The 26,579-nt window shown below is 49.7% G+C and overlaps 3 protein-coding genes across 18 annotated transcripts; 2 read left to right on the forward strand and 1 right to left on the reverse strand.

Annotated features, from left to right (window-relative positions):
• Window positions 1-9,128: 9,128 nt before the first annotated feature.
• Window positions 9,129-10,524, forward strand: LOC306670227 (pantothenate kinase 3-like). Its single transcript, XM_079154912.1, has one exon. It carries the CDS (start codon window positions 9,243-9,245, stop codon window positions 10,350-10,352), a length of 1,110 nt encoding a protein of 369 aa, XP_079011038.1. The 5' UTR covers window positions 9,129-9,242; the 3' UTR covers window positions 10,353-10,524.
• A 2,409-nt stretch (window positions 10,525-12,933) lies between these two features.
• LOC306669202 (centrin-4-like) lies at window positions 12,934-16,296 on the reverse strand. Its single transcript, XM_079153089.1, has 5 exons — window positions 16,242-16,296; window positions 15,205-15,342; window positions 14,601-14,729; window positions 13,609-13,746; window positions 12,934-13,441 (listed from the first exon to the last, which is right to left on the reverse strand). Exons 1-5 carry the CDS (start codon window positions 16,242-16,244, stop codon window positions 13,355-13,357), a joined length of 495 nt encoding a protein of 164 aa, XP_079009215.1. The 5' UTR covers window positions 16,245-16,296; the 3' UTR covers window positions 12,934-13,354.
• Window positions 16,297-16,434: 138 nt separating this feature from the next.
• Window positions 16,435-26,569, forward strand: BBS12 (Bardet-Biedl syndrome 12). Of its 16 annotated transcripts, none has more exons than XR_013766055.1 (4): window positions 16,435-16,536; window positions 17,551-17,788; window positions 18,389-18,653; window positions 23,971-24,353. XR_013766055.1 is itself a non-coding variant. In XM_079153080.1 (4 exons), exon 4 carries the CDS (start codon window positions 24,379-24,381, stop codon window positions 26,503-26,505), a length of 2,127 nt encoding a protein of 708 aa, XP_079009206.1. In that variant the 5' UTR covers window positions 16,435-16,536; window positions 17,551-17,788; window positions 18,389-18,653; window positions 24,363-24,378; the 3' UTR covers window positions 26,506-26,569. The 16 variants fall into 16 exon arrangements, 15 of the variants coding, with proteins under 15 accessions (XP_079009206.1, XP_079009209.1, XP_079009208.1 ...); XM_079153080.1 differs by lacking the exon at window positions 23,971-24,353 and adding an exon at window positions 24,363-26,569; XM_079153083.1 differs by lacking the exon at window positions 23,971-24,353 and adding an exon at window positions 24,363-26,569 and having other exon boundaries at window positions 18,500-18,653.
• The last annotated feature ends 10 nt before the right edge of the window (window positions 26,570-26,579 follow it).

A 26,579-nucleotide genomic window follows, 5' to 3' on the forward strand; every position in this document is an offset into this window, starting at 1 on the left:
TCTGGCTTCATGATCACAGAGAACCAGTTATGAGATGAGATGCTGACTGGGGTCATGAGAGGCAGTCAGTCCTCAGAGGGTCGCCAAGCCAGAGTGGAGCTCTTGAGAGGAAATAATAAGTCAGTTATGAATTAAGCCCCTGAGACTCTTGTTCTGTGTTCAGACACCACAGCACATGTATGGCTTCCTCACATCTGTCACAGAAAATTCTTAAAGCAAAGCCTTGTTAGCTGAATTCGAGACACCTGTAGGACTCCCTCAAATATGACCTTATGTTCTGGACACAAAAATCTCAGCTAGCTATCAAAATGCTCCATCAAATAGCCACAGGTTCTCAGCCTATAAATTAAATTAGTAATACACAGAGTTAAATGAAGACTAAGCCATAAAGTGATGGCTGAATTATTTAGGATATGATTCAACCAACACCCTGAACAACTCGCAAGCCCAGGCTAGAGTAGAGTGAATATGCAGTCATCAGTACTAGGAAGAAGGAAAGTGATCAAAGCGTAAGACGTGGCCGAGCAGCGAGGCTTCACAGTCAACAGAGGAAATGGGTTTGGACGTGAATGGATCCCGGCTTCGGCACTGCAGCCAGCAGAGGAGAAAAACGACTCAAGTGAACTAAAGGTTCAAAGCACTGAAAATAAAGACGTTAATAAAAATTTAAGGAAATATGAGAGAGGAGAAAAGAAACGAAGAAACAACAAGCAATTACAAACTATCAAAGAGCCAAACTCTGACAGTGAAATGGAGGAATCAAAAGGACGCACAGGGACTTCTGGCTTTGTTCTGTCTACAAGGAGAGGAAGCTGTCACTCCACTCGAATGAGTAAAAAAGAAAAACCCGAACCCACTGAGAAGGAGCCACTTTCCCCACATCCATCAGAGAATCGAGGTCTCGGATGGTAGAGCCAGGGGCTGGGCTGTAGCTCAGGGGTAGATGGTGTGCTCAGCACGCGTGAGGCCCTGGGAAGTTGTAGCACACGTGGAGACCTCGGGAATTACGCCTCATCAGAGCAGGAGTCCCCAGGTAGACACCTCGGGGGGTTCTCCAAGGGTAGGAAATCCCAAGCTGTAACTGACAAATGGCTGGAGTCTCCAAGGTGACGAGTCCAGGAGCGAAAGTCTCCAAGCTGCTCACTCACTCTGCTGTGGCAGAGCCGGGAAATGATCTTTTTCCGCTGGGTACTGGGAATTGATCCCAGGGGTGCATTAGCACTGAGCTACGTCCACAGCCCCCCTTCTGTTTTCAGACAGGGTCTCGATAAATTGCCGAGGCGGGCCTTGAACCTGTGTCTTCTTCCCGGAACCGCACCACCTTCCTCCTAGGCTGATGGTTTCCCACGATCCCACACACAGACTGATTTCACGTGATTCACCTTAGCTCTTCCTGGACAGGGAAGACGTCCCTCTAGTCGGAGAAGGAGCTGGGGTTGGCGCAGGGCAGAGCATGGGCACAGCAAGCACAGGCCCTGACTGGTCCCTGGCTGGGTAAATGCGCAGACTAACTCTGCAATGGGGAGCCCGTCCCACCGTGCCCTGTGATGACACCTGCCAATGGGGAGGGACCAAGGCGTGCTGGGTCGCAGGGGAGGGTGCAGAAGTCAACCCCAGGGGTGCTGCAGGCATACCAGGGGGCGGAAGGGGGCCCTCCCCACGCCTTCCTCCCAGGGCAGGTTGACCCTGACGCCCCAGCTTCCTCATCAAGAAGTGACAGGTCCCACACACAAGGAGCCCAGGGCTCACGCCTGGCGTGCTAGGTCTCGTCCTCCTTGGCTGCTCACCAGGCATGTGGCCACCGACAAGCCTGCTCCCCTTGGGCTTCCCTTCCTCACCCACGCTGGGCAGCCCCTCCCACAGGGCCCTGGAGACTCGAGGCAGGAGGAGGATGGGAAAGCTCCTTGCAGAGATGGAGAACTCTGCATCCATCCCTGTGAGCTTCCCAACCCTAGGGCTGCTGTCCCTCCTGCCTCGGGCAGTGCTCGGGGTGTGAGGACGGGTCCCGGGGCCAGGTACAGCCATGCAGCCTGATCAGCCGGGACCCACCCTGGTCCCTGCCCACGTGCAGTGTGGGCAGCTCGCGAGGCCTCTCTGGGCAGCCTCTCTCCTCTTCCATGGGGCCTGTCCACAGAGTGAGCAGCAGCTGTGATGACCAGCAGGTGAGGAGGCTGAACAGGAAGGAGCTGTCTCTCCTGGCCGGTGCTCTGAGCTTGTCCACGCAGGCCTGGAGGGTGGCTCAGCCTCACTCTGATTCACGCCAGGGGGGCCCACAGGCTTGGAACTCCATGCTGGTCCTGAACCACCCCGTGGGGCCCGAGCCGCTCTGGCCTTGGGGGATCCAGTCACCCCTTCAGCAGACAGCGTGGCCTGAGGACATGGCTCCGACCCTCGGCTGCTGAGCACTGAGGGCTCACGAGCTGCGGGGCCAGGAGCCCTGCCTCTCCCCAGGGCACCTCTCCCAAGTGTCCCAGGAAGTCCCAGAGGAGTCCTCCAGCTTCCCCAGCCTCTGTCCCTCTAGCCAGCCACTCCTCCACTCCACGATGGGCCCAGAGCTGCTTTCCCCTCTCGGGCCCCAGGACTACAGGTTGGCCTCTAGTCAAAAGTGACCGCTGATTAAAGGAATCCCTGTCCTCACCCCCCAAGGGCCCATTGTCAAGGTGGTCTAGAAAGAAAACGTGCAGGTGGCTCAGCCCTGCAGCCTCTGCGAACAAAGGTGTCCCTCTGCTGAGCACAGAGACCCCACCCACCCCAGGACACAGGCCTTTGCAGCCTCACAGGTCACCTGGGCCTTGAGCAATGGGCTCTGTGAGAAGGTGGTGATCCTGGTACCAGTGGGCAGCCCAGGTGGGCACACAGCCTGGCACCTGCCTGGCCTTCTGCCTCACGCACAGGGTAACTGCTGCAGGTCGGGGTTTCCACGGACATGGGAGAAACAGGTCTCTGGTGGCAGCTGAGACACAACCCCACAGGCACCACTCAGGGGGTCCACTGAGTAGCCCCTGGTGTGCTGCTTCTGGAGGGGCAAGGTCAGGCAGCCACTCCTTCCTGGGGAACCTTGTTCCCAGTCCCAGGTCCCTGCAATCAAGGACCTCAGTGCACCCGAGGGCAGAGAGGTGGGATGGAGGTAGAACCCTCCCGGGCCTTGGGGTGTCACAGGGAACCACCCCAAATTCAGATGGCTGCCCAAGAGGTGTGGGGTGAGAGGAGCCTGGGTCAGGGCACTTCAGGCCTCTGCTGCTCAGACCCTGGAGGTGCTGCCAGGCAGTTGCTTAGACAGCCTAAGAGGAGGGCGTGGCCAAGGGAGCCCCCACCAGGGCCCCCGGGCAGGGTCACTGCCAGGCCTGAACTTGTATGAGCACCTGCCCTGGGAGGGGTGGTCTGCTGCTAAGACCGCTCAGAGCTGTTTCTCTGTTTCGGATGAGGCTCTTCAGAGGACGACTCTAGACCCAGCTCAAACCTGTCAGGGTCCCCAGCGAAGGCTCTGCCCACTGTGACCTCAGTAGTCTGAACTCTGCGCCCACAGTGGTCCTTCTGCCCTTTGTAAGCCTGAGCCTGTGCAGAAGCCTGGCCTTGAACTGCAGGTGCTGGGAAGTGTCCGCCCCCAGGGCCAGGTCAGGTCTCTGCAGTAGGACCTCCGCAGGTCTCCCCAGTGACACCCCGGCTCCTTGGTCCCGGGACACTGTGTGGGCAGTTCTCCAGGGCCCTTCTTACCTGCTGCAAGCAATGACCCTTCACCCTCTTCTCCGCTGAGCTTATTGGCGCTCCCTAAGTGGAAAACACCATGTTAGTGTACGAAGCTCCAAAGCTGGAAAAAGGACAAAGGGATCCAGCCCACCTGGGCAAATGTCCAGCCGGGTCCCCATCCCGGAAACAACCCTGCCTATGGATTCTCAGGGCAGGTGAGGACGGGGCCTGGAGGAGGGTGCCTGGAGCCTGAGGTCCAGGTAGACTCCAGGCCAGAGGCGCCCAGCTCACAGCCATTCGCCTGTCAGTCACTCAGGCTGGCTGCCTGTCCTCTGGCAAACCAGCGTCCCCTGGGGGATGCAGGGCTGGGGGTGCACTTGCCCCCTTGCCTGTGCCTGGAGCCGGCCGTCCATAGGGAGCCTGCTCCCCACAGCCACCAGCCAGGTCAGCCTTTTCTATCTGGCCATGGAAGCTGCGGGTCCGGAACTTGCCGCACCCGTCCCTCTTCAGAAGTCTGGTGTCCCTCCAAGACCCTGAGCAGGACCACAAGTGTGCGGTGGCACGTCCAGCCCCGTCTCCCAGCAGACTCCCAAGTCCTGCCTGGCATTGGGGGCACACCCCTTAGACCAAGTCATCCAGCGGGCGGGCGGCTCTGGAAGGCATCAGCTTGTCCAGAGGGCCACTGTGGAGGCGGGGCGGGGCCTCGGCTGACACCCATATCCGCCTTCCGGAGAGCAGTCTCTGGACAGAGCTGATCATGAACTGGGGCCCGAGGGTCGCAAACGCTGGGAACGTCCTGCAACCGGTGGGACAGCAGTGGAAACAGCCCACCTGCCCGCACTGTGCCCTCCGAGGAGGGGGCTTGGCTGGGGACCAGGCCGGGGGCGTGGATGCTGCGCCCTCCTCCCGGCGCCCTTGGCCGCTGTCTTGGCGGCGCGATGGTGCGGGGGCAGCAGGACCCGCCTGTACCCTGGGCGTCCCCCACCCATCGCCCTCTCGGTCCCCCACGCCTGGCCCACCTCTGGGCCCTCGCTACCTGCTGGGGCTCGCCAGAGTGGACGGCCACTGGCTGGGGTCCTTGGGCTGCCCCCAGGACGCGCGCAGTGGACCACTCCTTAGTCGACGCCTGCGGTCCCCGCCGGGTGGACGCGGGCCAGGGCGGGCGGCCAGGGCACCTACTGTCCCAGCGCGCAGGCGGGAGCCAGGTAGTGGGGGCGAGACCTGCGAGGGAGCGTGGCCGCCAGGGGCGCCCCCGGGGGCTCTGCGCGTCGCAGGGATGGGCTCCGAGTGGTCGGGATGTCAGGGCCACTCCAAGGAGGAGGCGCCTTGCTGAATCCCGCGGCCTGGGCAGGAGGTCTCGGGAGGCCCCGCGGGTGCAGGAGCCTGGGGTGGAGGGCCCTGCGGCTTCGCCCCCTCCACCCCCCCCCCCCCCCCCCCCGCTGTACTGCCTGCGAGGCCCCGAAGCCCCGCGAGCTGCTGCACTCACTGGGCAGCCGCAGGGCACCCGGCCGTGCAGGGCCCTGCTGCGGGGTCTCGCTGCCCCAGGGTGGGGTGCTTGCCAGGCTTCAGGATGGAGAGCCCAGGCTGGGCTCCCGGGGATGGGGGTCCCACCCCAGGACTGGGAGAAAGGAGCATGTGGGGACCTGGGAGCTGATGTATTCCGCCTGCCCAGGGTGGAACCCGCAATTCAGTTCCCAGGAGGAACTGGGGCCAGCTGGGGCCAGCAACTGTCCTGCAGACCCTGGGGGTGTCTGAGTCCTCACGACCACTGCAGGTTGCCTCTGTGTCCACCTTGAGAAGGCAGGGGATCTTGTCCCGTAGCAGACAGCCCAGGGCAGTCGGGGGACTGTGGGAGCCAGATGGGGAGAAGGGAGGCCAGCTGCTGTGCTTCGGCCCCACCTCGCTTCTGGCCACCTCTTCCCGCACGGAGCCACGAAGGACCCTGGGGGCCAGTGGGGCCTCCGCCCCTCCCAGCTCCAGGTGCAGCGCCCACCCTGCAGCTCGGGAGCAGCCTGTGCTTCCAGAGGCTGGAGTCTCTCTGGACCTCACACCCATAGGGCCCCAGGGAGCCCCATGCCCACCTGTGTCCACGTGACAGATCTGCACCTCTGTCTTAAAGCACCCTAGTTGCCTACTCTGGCCAAGCACTTGCCTTCTGGGGGCTGGGAGTCCAGACCCCCTGAACCCCAAAAGGACCCTCTAGCCCCTCCAGTGCTTGGCCCAGGGAGCTGCCACAGGGTCCCTTCCCAGGATGCCATCCCCAGGGAGCCAGGCAACACGTTCTGCCCTGATCCATTAGCGCATTAATCAGTTACTCACTGTATGTGGGGGTCCCTGAGCCTCTTAACCCCCTTCCTGGGTGAGGGGACTGGATTGCTGACCTGATTCCTTGGTGGAAGGGGACAGGTCTCCGCCTGAGCTGGGACAGAGGAGGGTGCAGTCACTGGTCAGAGCCTCTGTAGGCCGGCTTCCCAGGGGACCCTCCTGAGGACCTGAGGGTGCCCAGGACTCAGCCAGGAGAGAGTCAGAGGCCATGACACACCCCCTCTCCACTCAGGGACCCTCTTCCCTGCACAGTGCTCAGCGCTACCCCTGGACCTCCAGGAGGCCTGACTTCTGCACCGCACCTGCTGGGCTCTGGGACTCTGTGCCGGGAACTTTCTGCTCATTCCACCAGGTTCAGCTCCTTGGCAGAAATGCTATGCTCTGTGCCAAAAAAGGGAAGCAGAACTTGAAGGCTCAAAACTGTTTCAACACTTTTTTCCTGCACTTTATTATTAAATGGCTATTTTCCCTCACGTTTTGTAAGAACAAATAGTGTGATTTCTATCTTAGGAATAGTTTGGGTAATATCTTCACACAAACTTCTTATTTCTCTGAAGCTTATTTTTTATATATGTACAGATGCCAAACATTCCTTGTTTATTTTCATTTTTGTTCAAATTTTTGTTACGTGTTTTAAGGGCAAAATCTCAAAAAGCATAATTTGCTTCGCAAACATTAATAGGAAACACCATTTTTTCTTAAACATTAGATTCCTTCAAGATGTGAATAGGTCTTAAACATAAACATCACAGACTCATAACTACATGACAATTGGTAAACTTTTAGTTTGTATCCCACCCTTTGTGATTAAAGGAAAAACCCTTAGACAAGTTTAATTTAGCAGAGTTAAGTCAAGCAATAAAAAGTTTAAAAAGAAGATTCACGTGTCGGCCTCAGGGTCAGAACAGGATCAGAGAACTTGGGTAGCAACGTGGCATGAAAGGTGGCACACAAAGAGTAACATGCTGTCACCCAGGGTTTGGACCTGCGTGGGCACCTGACACCCCTGTGCACGCGCGGTGGAGTGAGAGGAGTTTTAACTGTGCATCTCAGTTTCGGTAAGTGGAAGGCAGCACCCTTAGCTTCTTCTTACTTAAGGGGAAGTGGGGGGTCAGAGACGCTTTTAAAGTTGCTAAGTGTCCCCCGGTGGTGACAAAACAGGGATTCCGGTCTCTGCCCTTGCTCTTCCTTATGCTGCTTCTTGTGGATAAAAGCTTGGAGGATACTCCAGTGTACACTTGGAGTTACACTCCAGTGTAACTCATTTTCACTTCTGTGACTCTTGAAACTCCACTTTCTTTCTTCTCCATGAAAAAGTCAAACTGGCGGACAAGGCGGTCTCCTGCATGTGGGCTTTTGAACCCCAGCCGTGTTGTGAGAATGGCCTTGGGCCTGGAACCCTCCTCAGCAGAGCCTCCACCCCTGCTGGGCTCCACCGGCCTCTGCGTGCCTTCCCTGTGTCTGAGTGCACGTGTGCTCCTCTGTTCTGCTCAACCACTTGCAGAACTGGCACATGCCCAGCCCCCTGCTACAGCTGGTCCCCGTGTGCAGGGGACAAGGCCCTCCCACTGCAGCAGGAGAGGTGCTGGGTGGAAACTGCCAGTCACGGGACTGACACCCCTCCTGTAGCTGCTCTGTTGCGTCCCCACTGAGTGAAGGGGAAGGGCTGGATACACTGGCTACTCTGATACCCAGATATCCTGGGCAGAAAGGCTCAGTCTTCAGCTCCTGCAAAGGGCAAGCAATGCCACGTGTCCAACACAGACTGTTTCTGAAAACAAAGCAGCAGTCTTTGGAACAAGTTAAGTTTGTGGAAAATGTAACATTAATGACGCCACTTGGTTCACTTTTAGATCAAATGAAATGAAAACTGAAGGTTTCTCTTTTGTTTGGTGAATGTATTTTCTTTTATTGACGCTCAATGGCTTATGCACATAAACATTCTTAAGTGTTTTCATGTTATTTTTAAGTCCTAATTGTATTGCATTTCCTTCTAGTCCAAACAAAAATGTACCTAATGATTTATGTGTGAAAATTTTAGCTCTAAACTATTAACAAGGATGCATAGAAATACACATGGCAAGTTCAAAGGGTTCTAATTTAATGACTCCTTCCTGTCCAAGTCCCAAGCCTTTGCGTGAACTTTTTTCTTATCTCTTTTTTTTTATTTTGATGCCAGGTGTTGAACCCAGTGGCGCTTAACCACTATGCCACATCCCCAGCCCTTTTCATTTTTTGAGACTGGGTCTTGCTAAGGAGGTGCGGCTGGCTTTGCATGTGCAATCATCCTGCCTTGGCCTCCTGAGTTGCTGGGATTACAGGCATGTGCACCACGCCCAACACCTCTTCAGCTTTCTTGCATTGTCTCACACGTGAGCTTTTGGGGGACAATTCTTATCTAAACCACTAAGCCAAAGATTTAGTTCATGTGCTAAGCAATTTCTGAAATGACTCTCCATGACCCCTATTTTCCTGGTATCTGTGCCTATTTTAGACTATTTTTGCTACTATAACAAAATATAACAGACAGGGTTATTTATTTATTCTTAATATTGGAGGTTGAACCCAGGGGCACTTTACCACTGAGCTACATCCCCAGCCCATTTTACTTTCAGTTTTGATGCAAGATTTCACTAAATTGCCCAGGCTGGCCTTGAACTTGCCTTAGCCTCTTGAGTTGCTGGGATGACAGACATGTGCCACTGTGCCCCATCAGGTGGGGTAATCAATAAGGAAAAAATGTTTTGGACAAATTATGAAATTTGTTTATATTTTACCTTTTAAAAGCCAGAATATGGCAGCGGCGGCGGCTCGGGGGACCGGGGCCTTTTGTTCGTAGCGGCTGCGCGGGGGCCCCGGAGCGGCGAGGCCGGCGGCCTTCCCCAGCGCGCTTGGTCCCGGTCGCCCCTCTTCCCCAGCGCGCTTGGTCCCGATCGCCCCTCTTCCCCAGCGCGCTTGGTCCCGGTCGCCCCTCTTCCCCAGCGCGCTTGGTCCCGGTCGCCCCTCTTCCCCAGCGCGCTTGGTCCCGATCGCCCCTCGCAGGGGTGGGGGGCCGCCTCCTGGGCCAGGCGTCGCCCCAGGCGCCGCCGCCCCGCCCTAAGCCCGCCCCGCCCGGCCTGAGGGGAGGAACCGGCCGGGCCTCTCGGCGCGGCCCTGCCAGCTTCCGAGTCGCCGCCGCGCTTCCCCGTGCTCCGGACCCGAGGCTTCCCCTCGCCCCTCAGGCCGACGCCATGAAGATCAAGGATGCCAAGAAACCCTCTTTCTCATGGTTTGGCATGGACATTGGGGGAACTCTAGTAAAGCTCTCGTATTTTGAACCTATTGATATCACAGCAGAGGAAGAGCAAGAGGAAGTTGAGAGCTTAAAAAGTATTCGGAAATATTTGACTTCTAATGTAGCATATGGATCCACTGGCATTCGGGATGTACACCTTGAACTTAAGGATTTAACACTTTTTGGCCGAAGAGGGAACTTGCACTTTATCAGATTTCCAACTCATGACCTGCCTACTTTTATCCAAATGGGAAGAGACAAAAACTTCTCAACATTACAAACGGTGCTGTGTGCTACAGGAGGTGGTGCTTACAAGTTTGAAAAAGATTTTCGCACAATTGGAAACCTCCACCTGCACAAATTGGATGAACTTGACTGCCTTGTAAAGGGCTTGCTGTATATAGATTCTGTCAGTTTCAATGGACAAGCAGAGTGCTATTATTTTGCTAATGCCTCAGAACCTGAGCGATGCCAAAAGATACCTTTTAACCTAGATGACCCCTATCCACTACTGGTGGTGATCATTGGTTCAGGAGTCAGTATCTTAGCAGTCCACTCCAAAGATAACTATAAACGAGTGACCGGGACAAGCCTTGGAGGGGGTACCTTTCTGGGTTTATGCAATTTACTGACTGGCTGTGAAAGTTTTGAAGAGGCTCTTGAAATGGCATCCAAAGGTGACAGCACCCAAGCTGACAAATTGGTCCGTGATATTTATGGAGGCGATTATGAAAGATTTGGTCTGCCAGGTTGGACTGTAGCATCTAGTTTTGGAAATATGATTTATAAAGAGAAGCGAGAATCTGTTAGTAAAGAAGATCTGGCAAGAGCTACTTTAGTTACTATCACCAATAATATTGGTTCTGTGGCACGAATGTGCGCTGTTAATGAGAAAATAAACAGAGTTGTCTTTGTTGGGATTTTACGTGTCAATACTCTATCAATGAAACTTTTGGCATATGCACTGGATTATTGGTCCAAAGGTCAACTGAAAGCATTGTTTCTAGAACATGAGGGATACTTTGGAGCAGTTGGTGCACTTCTTGGGCTGCCAAACTTCAGCTGAAGCATCAGAGGTTACTCTGCTAATGAATGTCATCCTAGAGGAACTAAAACCAGAGGCATTTTAACTGCATTGTTTGTCCTTGGAAACCAAAGGATAAAAGAATTTCACTATTCCTGTTAATTTTGAATGTCAGAATGGAAAACTCATGAATGCCATATTAAAAGAGAGAACTCTGTAAAAATAAATAAATAAATAAATAAATAAAAGCCAGAATATAACAAATTTTACTTTCTGGAAAGCCATCTTATTAGAAATACATGAAGTGCAGTTAATGCAGGGAAATTAGTTTCTTGATCCACCATGAGATGTGAGTGCTCTTCTCAACCCCCCTCAATGAAGGTTTCATCAAACCGCCCTTCACACATCTACTGGGAGGATCTCAGTTCAGGGAGGTCTGAGTGAATGGTTCCCAGAAATCACAGGGAGGAAGCTGACCTTAACACGTAGGCCCTCCCAAGTCGTCACACATTAGACAAAAATTACATTGCCCCACAGGGACCCTGTCTTTGCTGGTTAATAGGCAACTGCAGTTGCTCTTTCACGGTGGGTGGGAAGAGGCCCTCAGCATAGGGTGCAGGCCCAGCACCACCTGCAACCTTGGCCACTGACCAGGAAAAAACTGTCACATTCAACCTGTAGATGTGTAACCTGAAGAATGGACCTAATCCTTAGACTCTTGGTCCATCAGAGGTTCTGCTCTGATACATTAGGCTGGCAGCTCTTAGCCTTGTAACTAATATTCATGAGGTACGTTCAACTCCGAGCTTCTTGAACCACTGCGGAACCGGGATCCCAGCACACAGCTTTCGTTAACTGCTCATCAGAGGAGGAGCCGTGCCTGCAGACAGCGGGTCTTGTAGGAAAAGACAATGGGGTGAGCCTCTGCCTCTGTCTCAGCAGAAAGGTAGGGTTTTAAAACCGCAACGTCGATGTTAAAACAAGTGTCATAGAGAAATCATTTGTGACAGTAAAATAATGCTCAGTTTAATCTAAGTTACCAAATAAAAGGCAGAAGAACTAGTAGCCACCAGAGCCCCCACACCTTCTTCTTTTTAATCACCCGAGGACTCCTTCTCATGCTTCAGGACAACAATGTACACCAGCTCCCAAGGAGAGGGTAAATGTGACCCAGTCACCAAAAATCCTTCGTTAGCTTGAAAATTGCAACCAAAGAGCTACGGCCCTCCCCACTCTTAGCCGACCCTCTTCCCCTCTCACCTAGAAACACCTCCACTAAAAACCACGATACCTGTTTAGAGGCACCACGCAGTCACTTAAGCGTAGCAAAATATCTCTAATAAAACTTCCAGCGTCAAATCATGCAAAACCCAGAACACGCACCCCGGGAAGTTTCCTGAAATGTTTCGTGGGGTGCAAACTGCCCACGCCCACCCACACGCAGCTCCACAGAAGAGGAGTTTCAGCCCTGGTTGCTGCGCTGTCGTCCAAGCTCATACTCCTCACAGACACGGCAAGGAGGTGCTGGTTTCATTGTGCTATTTGTGACCCAAAAAAGGCCCTGGCTGGCTCCAGGCGAAGCTCCAGGAAGTAACTGAGGACCCATGTGACAAGACCAGGTGACGAAACAAGGTTAACAGTGGGGAGAGAGCTTTGGTGAGCGCCCCAAGGGAAAGAGGACTCTGACCCGGGACCTGTCCCCGTGCCATGGCTTGTTTCCAGGTCTGTTGTAGAGCTAAGGCGTAGGAGCCAAAGGTTCACACCCAACAGGTCACGGAAGCTCCTGAACAGAGAGAGAAAACGGGACTCTGCTCCCTGCTGCAACCTGATTCTTCATGTCCTCTTCCTCAACATCGTGGTGCTGGTGCTGGATGTGCTCTGTGAAGTCATGCTGGGGACGCGGGTCTCCCCAGGACTCTGGGCACATATTGGACAGTCCACAGATTTGGTATCAGTGCTGTAGGGTAACTTGCAGCTTCACAAGTCCTTCCTGGCCCAAGTTCTTCTAGGGCAGTAAGGACAAGGAAGGGTGTAACAGTTTGGGACATTACTTGGCTGAGGGGATGCATCCTTTGTGGTGGCCTTCACACCTCCCATGATGTAGTTCTGGTATTTGGAACATGTAGCCACGTGGGCTCGGATCTCACACAGGAAGACATCCCTATAGCAGCCACGCCAAGAAGTCTCTGCTCTCAATCTGCGGGTTGCACAGCCTGGATGCCAACAGCCAGAGTGCTGCGACATGCCCCACAGAGGGTTTCTTCCACTTCAGACGTTCCTGCAGGCACATGAGCAAAAGGCGTGTCCGCAGGGCACCCGCACCAGCCTCTCCTACACCCCTAGGCACACGAGACACGTGAAGCGGCCCAGGGGTCAGCCTCCCCTGAGGGCCTGCCCGCTGCTGCTGTCCAGCAGTTGGAGCTGGGAGGTCCCAGATGGAGGCACCAGTCTTTGGCCTGGTGAGAGCCCTGGCTGTGTGTGCCCAGGGGAGGGCGATCCCTCAGGGTGACTCCCCTCTCAGAGGCCACCCCTTAATACTAACACACTGACAACACCTGAATTTTTGGATGAGACACACTCAAGCCATAGCAATAACTATAAGAAGAAAATTTAGCAAATAATGTAGGTGCCAACCAGTTTAATATTTTACATATTTGAAAAAGTGATTAAAAAGAATATGTTAATCAGCTTTTTTTTAGTCACACAATAAGAATAAAGTAATGGTTTGCTTGCCAAATTCATATGGACATGGGGCCAACTGCAATAGGCTTCAAGAAAATTCTAAGTCTGTGGAAACTGCACTTTAACAATAGCAGTTGGAATTAACACTGCTCTTACATTCGTGGCTCAAGAAAGCTGTCATGTTTTGTTTCTTTGTATGGCAGATATAACAACTTTGGCAGAAACACGTAACTTTTCACAGACACCAAGACCAATCTGTGTATATAAACTAAAAATTGAAAATGAATCCATTCAGATATTACATTACTGAATTATATAATAAATGTGAATCTGTTAACAACTTTCCAGAAGACAGAACAGCATTAAAAAGTGGTCTTTTTCATCATTCTCAAGAATTCTTCCTCATTTATTTCTCCATCCCCATCACAATCGGCTTCATCAAGCATTTCCTATGTAACAGAAGACAAAATGATATATAAAATCTACTAAGATGATAGAACATTCAATTACGTGCTCAAAATCAAATTTTGTTTTTAATGTACAACTAAAGTCAGAATATAACATTTTATATAAAAATTATGATTACACACAAATCATAAAAACAAGCAAGATTCACCTGCAGTTCATCGTCTGTTAGATTCTCCCCGAGCTCCTTGGCGGCTCTCCTGATGTTACTTAGTGTTATTCTCCCAGTATCATCATCATCAAATAATTTGAAAGCCTTCAATATTTCTTCTTTTTCATCTTTCTCACTCTTTAAAAAATATGGAATAACTGTCACTAGCCTGTGATTCTGTGGTTAGAATCAATATTCTACAAACAGACCCTTCCTAGTCTTTGGACACAGAGCTCCAGTGTACCAGGCAGCTCTTTTAACAACACCCAACGTGCTCACCCCTGCCCTCAAGGGAGCTTAGGTACAGAACACAGCCAGGCAGGAAGAGGCCCAGGGTGATGAGAAATTCCAGCCCACACTGTCCCTCAGAACTCAGATCCATTACCCAAGGCATAAGCTTCGTAAGCTCCGCAGGACAGGGAGGTTGGCTCAAGGCTTACAGAACAATGCCTGCAAAACATGTCTGCCAAATATAAGCTCTGAAATTCTAGCTCCTCTATCTCCCTCCTGCCACAGAGCCTCATTATTTCCTGACAAACCCCCTCCTCCACAACAGTCATTACCAACCTGAGAACTTTTTTTGTTTTGTTTTTATTTTTATTGTAAACAAATGGGATACATCTTGTTTCTGTTTGTACATGAAGTAGAGGCATACCATTTGCATAATCATACATTTACATAGGGTAATGGTGTTTGATTCGTTCTGTTATTTTTTCCTCCCTCCCCACCCTCCCACCCCTTTTCCCTCTATACAGTCCCTCCTTCCTCCATCCTTGCCCCCCTCCCACCCCCATGATGTGTCATCATTCGTTTATCAGCGAGATCATTCGTCCTTCAGTTTTTTGTTTTTAATCTTGCTATTTCTATCTATCTGCATCCCACCCACCCTGAAACATCCAGGTCCAATTCTTCTATGAAACCTGATTGTTCCAGCCCTGAAACTTGGAAAGCCACTGCTTGTATTTCTTTAAAAAACAAAATCATCACTATACCATTTTTACACTTATAATGGCAAAAAAATTTTCAAAACTAATGGTGCCAATTCCTTCTTTGTCCATTTCAGCTATCATTTGTTTGACTTCTTCCTTCTTTGGTTCAAATCCTAAGGCCCGCAATGCAATCTAGAGTAGGAAGAAAAAGATTTAATATGCCAAGATCTCACTCTGAGCTTTTCAATTACTCATTAGTCAACAGATTTTTAAAAATATATTTTCAGGTGTTGATGAACCTTTGTTTTATTCATTCATTTGTATGCAGTGCTGAGAATGAAACCCAGTGCCTCACACAGGTCAGGCAAGTGCTCTACCGCAGAGCCACAACCCCAGCCCCAGCTTCTCTATTTTTTAACAGGGATGGAGCATTAACCTAGAGACAGGTCAGCAGTCCCAGGTTCCAACCCAACTGAGCATGTTACACAGAGAGTGTATTGTTTCAACCTGGGTTTCGGCTTCCTGGAATATAAAACATGACTTAAACGTTTAACAAGATATTGTTTTGTTAAAGCTCTCAAGCTTTCAAAAGACTACTGTTAAAAGTTTGACTATTCCCACAAACATGGCATTTGAAATGTCTTAGAATTGGAAATGATTTCAGGACCTTCAATTCTTTCACATCTATGGTCCCGGAGCCGTCAGCATCAAATAAGTCGAAGGCCTCTTTAATTTCTTGCTTCTGCATTTCATTCAATTCAATTTTTGCTGCTCTTTTCTCTGAACTTGTGTGGTGGTCAGATGCCTGTAATAAATACACATGTGGGTGAAAGATAAGCTGCACTAGAATAATGGATGCACAGCTGAATTAATAAATGACTTATTGAAGGATCCTATTTCCTGCTATTATAATACCTCGGCAGTGGCCACTTGGCTAAAGGTGTGTTTTGGGTAGGAAGTTGGTGGAAAGCCCGGTTTTTTATCACTTAGTTTTATCCTTAACATTAGTGCCTTTTGAGAGGGGAAGCGGCAAAGGAGACGTGGTAGAAGGGGGAGTGGTGGTGGTGTCAGAATGCAGTCGGCCTGGGGGGGTATCTGAGGAGCACTCAAGTCTAAGGAGTAGTAACTTTCATATTTGCTTGTTTCATGGCAAAATTTATTTGGGGGGACACTAGATGGGCCCAAGGATCCTTTCCCGCTTGGTTCTGGCAAGCTGCCTGGAAAATAACAGTCACATTTTCCAGGCCACACACTACTCCAGAGATCCGGACAGCCATGCTGGATCAACGAGCAGCCGCCGCCTAACGAGGACGGGGAGGGCCTCCTCCTGCCCACGTGGGGTCTCGCCAGGGCCCGTGTCTCCATCTCCGAGTGGAGGAGCCCCGGGACCCGCACTGCTCGGGTGCGGGTCGCAGCCTCTGGCCTCGCGTAGCTGCAGCCACGACGGCTCCCGCGGCAGCGCACCGCAGCCAGGGCCCCAGCCTCCCGGGGCCGAGGCCTCGGTCTTGGCCCCAACTGCGCGGGCCGAAGAGCGGTGGGTGTCCAACACCGAGCCCACGGCGGCGGCGGGACTGCCGAAGCGGGGACTGTGGGCCGCTCGGGGCGAGCTGCGGGAAGGACCCGGCCACACCCGCGGAGCACGTAAGGAAGCAGAGGCTCCACCTCCTAGGCCGAAGCTCCCCCTGGCCGCTGGGAACCGCTCACCATGTCGCTCCGCCCGCCGCGTCGCCGGCTCAGCCCCCGCGTTGCTAGGGCCGCCCCCTCCTCAGGGCCCCCCAATCCGAATTGCGTATTGATTGACGGTTACTGTATCCAGTGGACGGAAAGAAAACCCTCGAGTCCCGCCCCCTATCCTGATTCTCTACCAATAGGGTGGCGCCCTCGCCTTCTCGCGGCCGTGAAACGGAAATGCCCGAGCGACTGGGCGGCCCGCTGCGCACGTGCGCAACTGTGGACGGGCGGGGGCGTTTCCGGCGTTGGTCGCGGGCGCGAATCCGAGGTGCGTGGCCCTCTCTGGGCGCCGGCGGAGGGAGGACGCGGGCGCGCGGAGAACCGCGCCTTCCGAGGCCGCTGGTTGCGGGGAGCCGGGTGGGAGCACGGCGGCAACGGCCTGCGCCCGGGAGGGCGTCTGCGGCCCCCGGCGGAGGCCCGGCGAGGCGGGTGCGAGACGCCCTGGAATTGCCCTGGGCGCGTTGCGGCTGTGCGCTGTGTCTCCGCTCTGATTTTAAAGGGATTTCTGAGATCTAGAAATGAACAATGAACGTGCTTGTGCTCAGCCTGATGCCAGGTGCAGGCTCTCCCGCATCTGGTTTAATCCAGTGGTAAGGACGCGGTCAGATAGCGAGGATAACCTGCTTTTGCATCACTGTGCGATTTAGGCTTCTATGTTTGGAACCGCGTAGTTAAAAAAAAAAAAAAAAAGTTTTTTAATGGTAGGGCTCAGGTTGCAGTGTCTAGGCCTTGATTAGGATGTACTCAATCTTCAAAAAGAGCTGCCACTCATTTGGTTACACTATAGAACTTTCATACTGATAACAATCTAGGAAAATATTAAACTCACAAATACTCTTACATCTACCAGATTTATTTAACGCTTTCCACATGTTGCCTGCCAGCTACTGAGTTTGAAAGAGATTGCATGTAGAGTATAAAAGATGATTAGTGCATGAGATAGACAGCAATACAAGGGGCTGTGCCTGGGAGCACAGAAAGGACGGACTCCTCCAGCACTGGAGGAAGCTGTATCCAAAATGTGGCGTTTGCCTTGGGACATGAAGGTGATACAGCATTGAAGATGGTGAAGACAGGATAGGATATTCAAGTTAGAGAGTAGCGTGTACAAAGTGAAAGTGGGGTGTGCTCTGTGGCACAGTCATGTGACTTTTAAGCAAAGGTGGAAGAGGGGTCTTAAAAAGTCTGAGTGTAGATTTTATACACAGTGTTAAGAAGACTTTATTTTCCAAGATAAGTATTTCTTGGCAGTGGAATACTAATTCTATTTTTACTTTTTCAGGATAATTCTGAACCCTCTTTAGAAGAAATTAAAGGGTCACAACTAAGGCAGTGCCAAATAGAAATCAGATCAACTCCAAAGGTAGTTGAAAGTTATGTTCATGCTGGAAGAATACTAACAGTGGCATCTTTTTTCTCTTGTTTCAGGTTTGTACTCAAATTTGGGATAGCAAATGTGAAAATCATTTACCAAATAATTCTTGAGTGCCTGCAGTAAAAAGCGTCCAGCAATGCTCTAGGTACTTGGGATAGTTCCATGACTAAAATCACTCTCCTAGAAATTATATTCCTACAGAGTTCATAAATGATAAGTAAACTATATACTGTTTTATAAGGAGGTATGTGTCAGTGTATCCAGGGTATAGAGGGAAAAGTTTGTGTTAGTAATAGGGTGCACAGGGTAGACTTCATTGAAAAGGAAATATGAGAAAATCTTTAAAGGTGGTGAAGCAGTAAATTTCTTGGTGAAGAGTATTCCATAAAGGGGAAACAACTAGAACAGAAACACTAAGGTGGAGAGCCCCTTTGCATGTTCCCGGAACAGGATGGAGCCTCCAGCTAAGTGAGGTGGAGTCAGAAGGGAAAGGGAGGAGTGCACATCACTGGGGCTTTGTGAGCACTGTGACCCTCGCGGCAGTGACTTGGGAGGCTTTGTAAGATTTCGGCATCAGAGTGAAGGGAGAGGAGTTCAGTTTTGAGAGTCCTGTGTCAGACAGAGGTGTACAGACTTTCCAAGAGATTTTTACGCAGTGGAATGATATGAGTAGACTGCCGGGGAATAGACTGGAGTTGAGAAAACCGTTGGTTTTGATGATGAAAGGCTGATCGTACCCATGCAGCTCCTGAGAAGCACGTCTCGGTGTTGAGCTGAGTACCTCATACAAAACTAGACATGACCTTGTGAAAAGAAAACACCTTCTGATTTCAAAGTCCTGGTTAAACGTGTGCAGGTCCATCTCTCGAGGAGGCTGGAGGCCAGCATGCACAGCAGGACAGCATGGATTGAGTGGGCACAGCACTCAGTGAAGGTGCTGGAGACTCTCGCCATCCCAGAATCACCCCTTTGGCCTTCACCTCCACTGTCTTTGCCCAGCCTCTTAGAAGGTGAGGAAGTCCTGCTTTGAGCTTTTATTTTGTGTTAATGGTAGCCCATTGGCAACCTCTCTAAAATAATAATCAAGGTCTTCCAAAGTTAGAAATGCTTAGACTGGTTTTTGTTTCTGTTTTTAAATTACTACTCAAACTTGGAGTAGATTCTTCAAATGCTAAAACAGGTTTCTTATAAATATTTATTTTTATATGTTTTATGTGATATTTTGCTTGTAGATTAGTTTTTTTTTTTTTAATTTTCTGCCTTCTTTAGTAAGCTTTTTTCATGTAAATTCAATACACACTAAATTTGGAATAGCTCGTGGATTTTTTCTTTTCCTCTAAGTTCTTTTCCATTTGTACAGTAATACCCTTGTGGTTCAAACAGTATAGAAAGGAGACAATAAGTAGATACCTTAAAAACATGTGGGCCTATGCCCGGTCAGGGTATTAACACAGCTTGGAAGAAGGTAGAGGTCTGAGGCATGAAAACAGTGGGTAGAGGGGAGCCAGAGGCAGCGCTGTGTGGTAGTTAATAGCATGGACTTGGGCATCGGACAAACCTGGGTTTTAGTCCACAGCCCTTTACTTACTAGCAGTGAGACTGTGTATGTTAATTATTATGCCTCCTTTCCACATCACTAAAGGTCGATGATAGTACCCACCTCGTATTTATACTCTGGGGGATGCCTGACGATGCCTGTTAAGTGCCTTACATATATCAGACTCTCAAAATGTGTTAGAAATGAACAACAAAAAAATAGCTGTTTTTTTTTCGTTGTTGTTTTGTTTTTTATTTGTGGTACTAGGAATTGAACCCAGGGCCTTACGTATGCTAGGCAAGCACTCTTGACAACTGAGCTGTAATCCCAGCCCACAAAACAGTCTTTTTAACCTTGTCCTTTCAACAAATCATTCTGGAGCACCCGGATATTCATGAGGGAAAAAACAACCAATGTTTCACACCATTTTCAAAAATCAGTTTAAGATGAATTATAAGAATAAATACAAAGAAAAAACGAATTTGCAGCCCATGCTTCCTGACATCAGAATATACTACAAAGCTGCAGTTGTCAGTACCATACTGGCAGTAAATGAACATGGGGCAGTGGAATTGAATTGAGAACCCAGAAATAAACCCATTTATCTGTGGCCAGTTGGTTTTTGACAAAGGTGCAAAGGCTACTCAGTGGGGAAAAGAATCTCTTCAAGAAGTGGTGCCAGTTGGATATCTACATGCAAAAGATGAAGTTGGACCTCTGCTAACACCGTATACAAAAATTAGCCCAAAATTGATCAACAAACTATAAGAGATGAATTTATGAAACTCTCTGAAAGAGATGGTGGGGTGAATATATGTGATCTTGGATTTGGCCATGGATAGATATGCACCTAGCACTTGAGCAACAGCAACAAGAAATACAGACTTCATCAAAACTAAGAACTTGTGTGCGTTATCAACAATGTAGAAAACAGTCTGCAGATAGGAGTATATTTGCAAATTGTATACAGTGGTCTGTCATCATCTTTGGGGGATTGGTCCCAGGACTCCCCTGTGAGTACCAAAGTCCACAGATGTCTAAGTCCCTTATCTAAAATGGCACAACATTTGAATATAACCTACATTCATCCTCTCATATACTTTAAATCACCTCTGGGATTACTTATATTTAATAAAATGTAAATGTCACATAAATAGCTGTTATGAGGAATTTTTAAGGAAAGCAACAAGAAAAGTACTTGTTCACTCATTGAATTTTCTTCCCGTGTATTTTCCATCCACAGTTGGATCCATCATGCAGAGCCCACTGATTCAGTGTTGACTATTGTTTGATAAGGGTCTAGTATCCAGAATACACTTACAACTCAACAACAAGAAAACGAAGAGCCCACTTCTTAAATGGGTGAAATATTTGGATAAACATTTCTCCATTAAGATGTACAAGTGGAAGCTGGGTGCAGTGGTGTACTCAGTAAACCCAGTGACTCTCAGGAGACTGAGGCAGGAGGATGGCAAGTTCAAGGCCAGCTTTTGCCACTTAATGAAACCCTGCCTCAAGTTAAAAACTAAAAAGTACTGGGAGTATAACTCCATGATAGAGTGCCCCTGGGTTCAATCCCCAGTACTGGGGTAAAGAAAAACTACAAGTGCCCAAAAAGCACATGAAATGATGCCCCATCATCATTCATCACTGGGAAAGTGCAGGTCAAAAAGCACAGTGAGATATCTCTGTATCACAGGAATGTCTGTAATTTTACTAAAACAAAACCAGAAAGTATTGTTGAGTGTCCTGTTGATTGAATAGTACGCACGCACACTTCCTGTCCTTTCAGAATTTCAGAATGTGATGTTATTTGAGAGTAGGGAAATCACTGAAGATGAGGTCAGACTGGATTGGGATGGGCCCTAAGCCCAACATCTGGTGTCATGATTGTAGAAAGGTCATTTGAAACAGGCAGAGATTAGAGTTGCCAGGAGTAACTAGAAGCTGGGAAAGAGTCTTCCCTAGGGGTTGACTCGCTGCCCTGCCAGCATCTCAGTTTTGGATTCTTGACTCCAGAACCGTGAGAACATAAATGTGTAGTTTTGAGCCTCCCAGTGCTTTGTGGTAATTTGGTAGGGCAGCCCCAGAAAACTAATACCCTTGTGCATTGCTGGTATGATGTTCTGCTAGGGAAAATGGTTTGGTGTTTCCTTAAAGTACCTGCTGGTTCACTCCTAGGTTTATACCCAGAAGAATTGAAAAGGGTTATTCAGACACAAACCTGCACGTGAGTGTTCATAGCAGCGCAATTCCTAGTAGCCAAAAGATGGAAAGAACTCAAATGTGCATTCTTGGAGGAGTAGATAGGCAAAATGTGATTGCTCAGAGGAAGGTCACTCAACAATGAAAAAGGAATAAACACTGATACGTACTGTAGTGTGGATGAGCCTCAGAAATATGCTAAGTGAGAAGCACATATTTTATGATTCTATTTATTATAAAGTATTGAGAATGGAAAAGCCATGGAGACTGAAAGCAGACTGGTGATTGGCAGGGGCTGGGAGAGAATGGAGCAGAGGGACTGCTTCACAGCTATAGGGTTTCTTTGGGGATGAAATGTTTTGAAACTAATAGTTGTACAGCACTGCAGAAGTATTAAATGCCATTTGTACACTTTGAAATGGTTCAGTTCGTGTTAAATGAATTTCAGCTCAATTTAAAACCATAAAGCTTTCAGAGGATATATAGAAAAATAAATTTTCTACTTAGACAAAACCTTTCTTAAATAAAACAGAGAAAGCAGAAACCATTAAAAGAAAAAAAAAAGATAAATGGACTAGGGAAATATATTGTGAGGCATTTTTAAGACCACTTGAGGTTTGGGGCCATGAACCTAAAACGACACCTGTGAGCATGGTCGTGTGTATGTTTGTGTGAGCTACACCAGGGCAGGTGTGGTGTGGACAGAGTTAGGTTTCATCCAGATTAGTAGCTTTACACGGTAAGTCAGATGAAATGAAAGGGGCAAGGATTTAAGAACATTGTGCAAGGGAGCTACTGTAATAACGACAAGTGGAATTTAAACCAGGCAAGTGGTGAACCGATGTTATGGGAGCAGGAGGTAAGAGCAAGACGTGGTAAGATGAGGTCATTGTGGGGCACGATGGACCTCAGGATGGTTGAAGTTGAGCCCTAGGGTCTATTCTGACATGATGCTATCTGGGAATACACCTAAGTGTATCATAAATCGCTGTTACATAGAATTGAAAATTCATGAAAGGGGCCTTGAAACTGAATCCAGTCTTTTCCAAGCTGTTCAGTTTCCTCCTCCGTCCTGAGAAGCTCGCAGGAAGCTGCTCTTGAGTGGCCTCAGAGTGGTGCTCTTCCGTTTCAAGGATGAGTTAGGGAGTGCAACACAGGCGTGCCAGTGTGGGAGGAAAGGCAGAATCTCAGTTGTTTGCTTTTCAGTATTTGAGATTAAAAGATTGTGATTAAAAAGTAGTATTCAAAATATCATAAATTCTTAGAGCAAAGGGCAAGTTTGGTATTTTCTCTGAACTTGGCTTCCAAGCTTTAAGTCACTGGGGATCATGCCTCCCAGTACAGTAGTTTTATAGATGGCTTCTCAGTTAAGGAGTACTTTAAGAGTTCTATTTGTTGGGCTAAAGTCATTCTCTTGTAGCTTCCTATTAATTGATTTTGGGTGCAAATTCCAGAATATTATGTAGAGTCAGTTGCTGCCTTTTTTTTGTACTGGGGATTGAACACAGGGATGCTTAACCACGAGCCACATCCCCAGCCTTTTTTAATATTTTTATTAGAGACAGGGTCTTGCTGAGTTACTAAGGGCCTCACTAAGTTGCTGAGGCTGATTTTGAACTTGCAGTCCTCTTGCCTCATCCTCCAAAGCCACTAGGATTACAGGCGTGTCTGGTGGCACACCATCTTGCGCCCAGCTAGTTGCTTGCTCTTGAGACTCCATTTAAGTAGCACTTCTTTTCCTTAACCAAATCCATCTCCTCCCTCCATCCCTCTTCCACATTTCTCAAAGATAACTACAGAAGGTTCTTAGTTGGCCTCTCTACCTGCTTTCTGGCATGCAGCCAGTCTGCTGACCTGTTACCAGAATGGTGATACACCCAGAGCATCGCCATTATCGTCATCACCAGAGTGAGGCTCCTTGAACAGCACTGTTTGGAGCATTATACTCGGTCCTCACAATGACCCCGTTAAGTGGGTGCTGTGGTTAGTCCCATTTTCAGATGTGCAGACTGAGGGGCAGAGTAGTTAAATGGTGAAGTTGCTGAAGGCTATCCAAGTAAGCAGGAGAGCTGAGTTCAAGCCCTGAGATCTAGACACAAATACAAGCTTTCAGGAGATGGCGCGGTGGCACACACCTGGAATCCCAGTGACTTGGGGGACTGAAGCAGGAGGTTCACATGTTCATGACCAGCCTGGGCAACTTAGCCAGACCCTGACTAAACAAAATAAGTAGTACAAGCTTTCAAACACTACATCTAGTTGTTCCTGGTTTTCTTTTGGGGTACTGGGGACTGGAGCCGGGGCTTCATGCCTGTTGGGCAAGCACTGTACCACCGAGCCACACTGAGCTGGGGAGCTCTCTTAACCCTAAAACACTTCAGTGGTTCCCACTACAGGAGCAAGTCGAGGCTTCTTAGCATATTATGCCCTTTTTTAAAAAAAAATTTTAGTTGTTGATGATGGACCTTTATTTACATGCGGTGCTGAGGATGGAACCCAGGGCCTCACACGTGCTAGGCAAGTGTGTACCACTCAGCCCCAGCCCCAGCCCCAGCCCCAGCCCCATTATGCCTTTCTTGGTCCAGGTACTCTCCTCTACAGGAGGTTCGTCAAATGTGGTTCCCACTGGACTCTATACTCCCCTAGCACCCAGGCTGACTTGACCCCCAGAACAGCATATTGGTCATGCCTATGTGCGTTCACTGCCACCGGCTCCTCCTGGCTAACTCTTTCAAGTTGTCCCTCAAGACTCGTTCTGGGGATTGCCTACTGCAAACAGTGCCTGTTGCCTCTTTTGAAAGGAGTGACCATCTCCACGTCTTCATACCTTTATTGTTAGTGTTTTTCTGCACATTACTTTTACCACATTTAATAGAAACAGTACTTCAAAGGCAGGGAGACCGGATCTTATTTTTCTTTCTGTGTTCTTCATAACGATGAATCACAGTAAGTTTCCAAGTTTTTATTTTATTTGCAGATGTTGCTTTGTGGTGATGGCTTACAGGGCAATAAACAAAAGACGACATATAGGACTTCAGCAGCTTTCATCATTTGCAGAAACAGGAAGGACATTCCTCGGCCCAGTGAAATCATCTAAATTCGTTACCAGTGGGGACTGTCTTGAGAGTGTGTCAGTCAGCTCAGCGGTGAGGCTCCTTGAAAGTCTGGATCTGAGCAGCAGCACGGTGGGGCAGCTCCTCAAGGAGGCAGTTCACGCACAACACAACGCCTATAAAACCGGAGGCAGCACTCTCCTGTTTCTCGCTGGGGCCTGGAGCAGCGCTGCTGAAGAATGTCTCCGTCTGGGCATCCCCGTGTCCACAGTCGCGTCGGTGATGTCAGAAGGCGTGGGCTCTTGCATTGAGGAGGTCGCTTCCCTTCAGGTGCCGGTCCACAGTGTTTTTGGCCATGGAGACAACACAAAGACAATTTCTGGCCTTGAAACACCTCGTGTTGGTTCCTGTCCTTTTCTACAAGTCCCTGCAGGTGCTGGTGGGATAAAGGAAGAGCATGATTTCAGAGATGCCTCTCAACCACTGAGCACGCACAGTCCTTCTCGGAGACCCGTTAAACCGCCTGAATTCTTCAGCCTTCCAGCAAAGGTCAAAGCAGGTACAGAGGCATCACAAGCTCTGAGGAGCAGTCTGCACACAGACACCTGCTCTAGAAAGTCAGCACTGATCCTCAGTAGGCATTTCAACCAGGCAGATGACAGTCTCTGGATAAGCAAACCAGATGGGTTTCTAGAACAGCATAGCGCAGCTACTCCCGAAACTTACAGATGCCGTGATTTGGTTGAGTTGGCAGTGGGTTTGAGCCACGGGGATCTCAGCACCATGGAATTAGTAGAAGCAGCAGCACGGCTGCAGTATCAGAAGGCGAGTGTGCGACAAGGCCACTGTACAGTGCCGTTTGTGCTTGACGTTTCTAGGATCTTCACTTGCTGTCTGCCAGGCGTGCCTGGAACTTTTTCCTGTGTTTGTTCAGGGTATGTCACTGTCGTGTCAACAGCTAGTATGACCCTGATCAAGGAACTGGAGAATCAGCCTGTCCAGGTGGTTCTCATTGAGGGTGACCTCACAGAGAGTTATCACCACCTGGGATTTAATAAGTCTGCGAACATTAAGACAGTGTTAGATAGCGCGGAACTTCCCGGAGACAGCTCAGAAGAGCTGTGGGCAAGTCGTGTGTTACAGGTGTTGACCCAGTTCAACGTGAACCTCATCCTGGTGCAAGGAAGTGTGTCTGAATCCTTGACTGAAAAGTGTGTGCACAGTAAGCGGCTGGTGGTGGGGTCGGTGGGCAGCGGCGTGATGCAGGCCTTCGCTGAGGCTGCGGGAGCAGTGCCCGTCACCTACATTACCCAAGTGAGTGCAGCCTGTGTGGGGAGTGGCGTCTCTGTGACAGTCTGGAGAGCCCCTCTGGAGGTCGGAGGCAGGAACGATGGAATGCCAGTACTGGTAACAGTGGAAGGGATTAATTTGATCACAGCAGTGCTCACTAGCTCAGTCACCGCACAGATACGTGCCAAAGAAGATAGGTTCTGGACCTGTGCGTATCGTTTGCATCATGCTCTGAAGGAGGAGAAGGTCCTCCTCGGAGGTGGAGCGGTTGAATTTTTGTGCCTTAGCCATCTTCGAATTCTTGCTGAGCAGTCTCTGAGAAGAGGAGACCACACCTGTTCGGGGTGGCTACATAACACCTCCTCTTGGCTAGCCTCATCTCTGCCAGCGTACAGGCCAGCCGTGCTTGAGCGCCTGGCAGAGGGATGGCGCAGATACCTCTCAGCACTCATGTGCAACACGGCCACGTGTTCCACAGAGCTTGGAGCCTACACTTTCATCGAGCATCACGTGCAGAATGCCGCAGGCTCTGGCTCGCCGTCAGTTTATATTTTGAATGAATATAGTAAACTAAATAGTGAAATTTTTAATGCAGATATTCCAGGTAAACTGGAGCAGGTTCCAAGAGTTTATGACAGTGTTACACCAAAGATTGAGGCGTGGCGCCGAGCCCTGGACTTGGTGTTGTTGGTACTTAAGACAGACAGTGAAATTATTACTGGACTTGGACACTCACAGATAAATTCACAGGAATTAGAAGGGCTTTTGTTTTTATAGTGTTATTGGCTAAATCTTTGGAATAATCTTTTGTAATATATCATGAAAGTAATAAATTTATTAAGTTTTAGTGC

This window comes from Sciurus vulgaris (assembly GCF_902686455.1).
Source record: "Sciurus vulgaris genome assembly, chromosome: 9".
Classification (NCBI taxonomy): domain Eukaryota; kingdom Metazoa; phylum Chordata; class Mammalia; order Rodentia; family Sciuridae; genus Sciurus; species Sciurus vulgaris.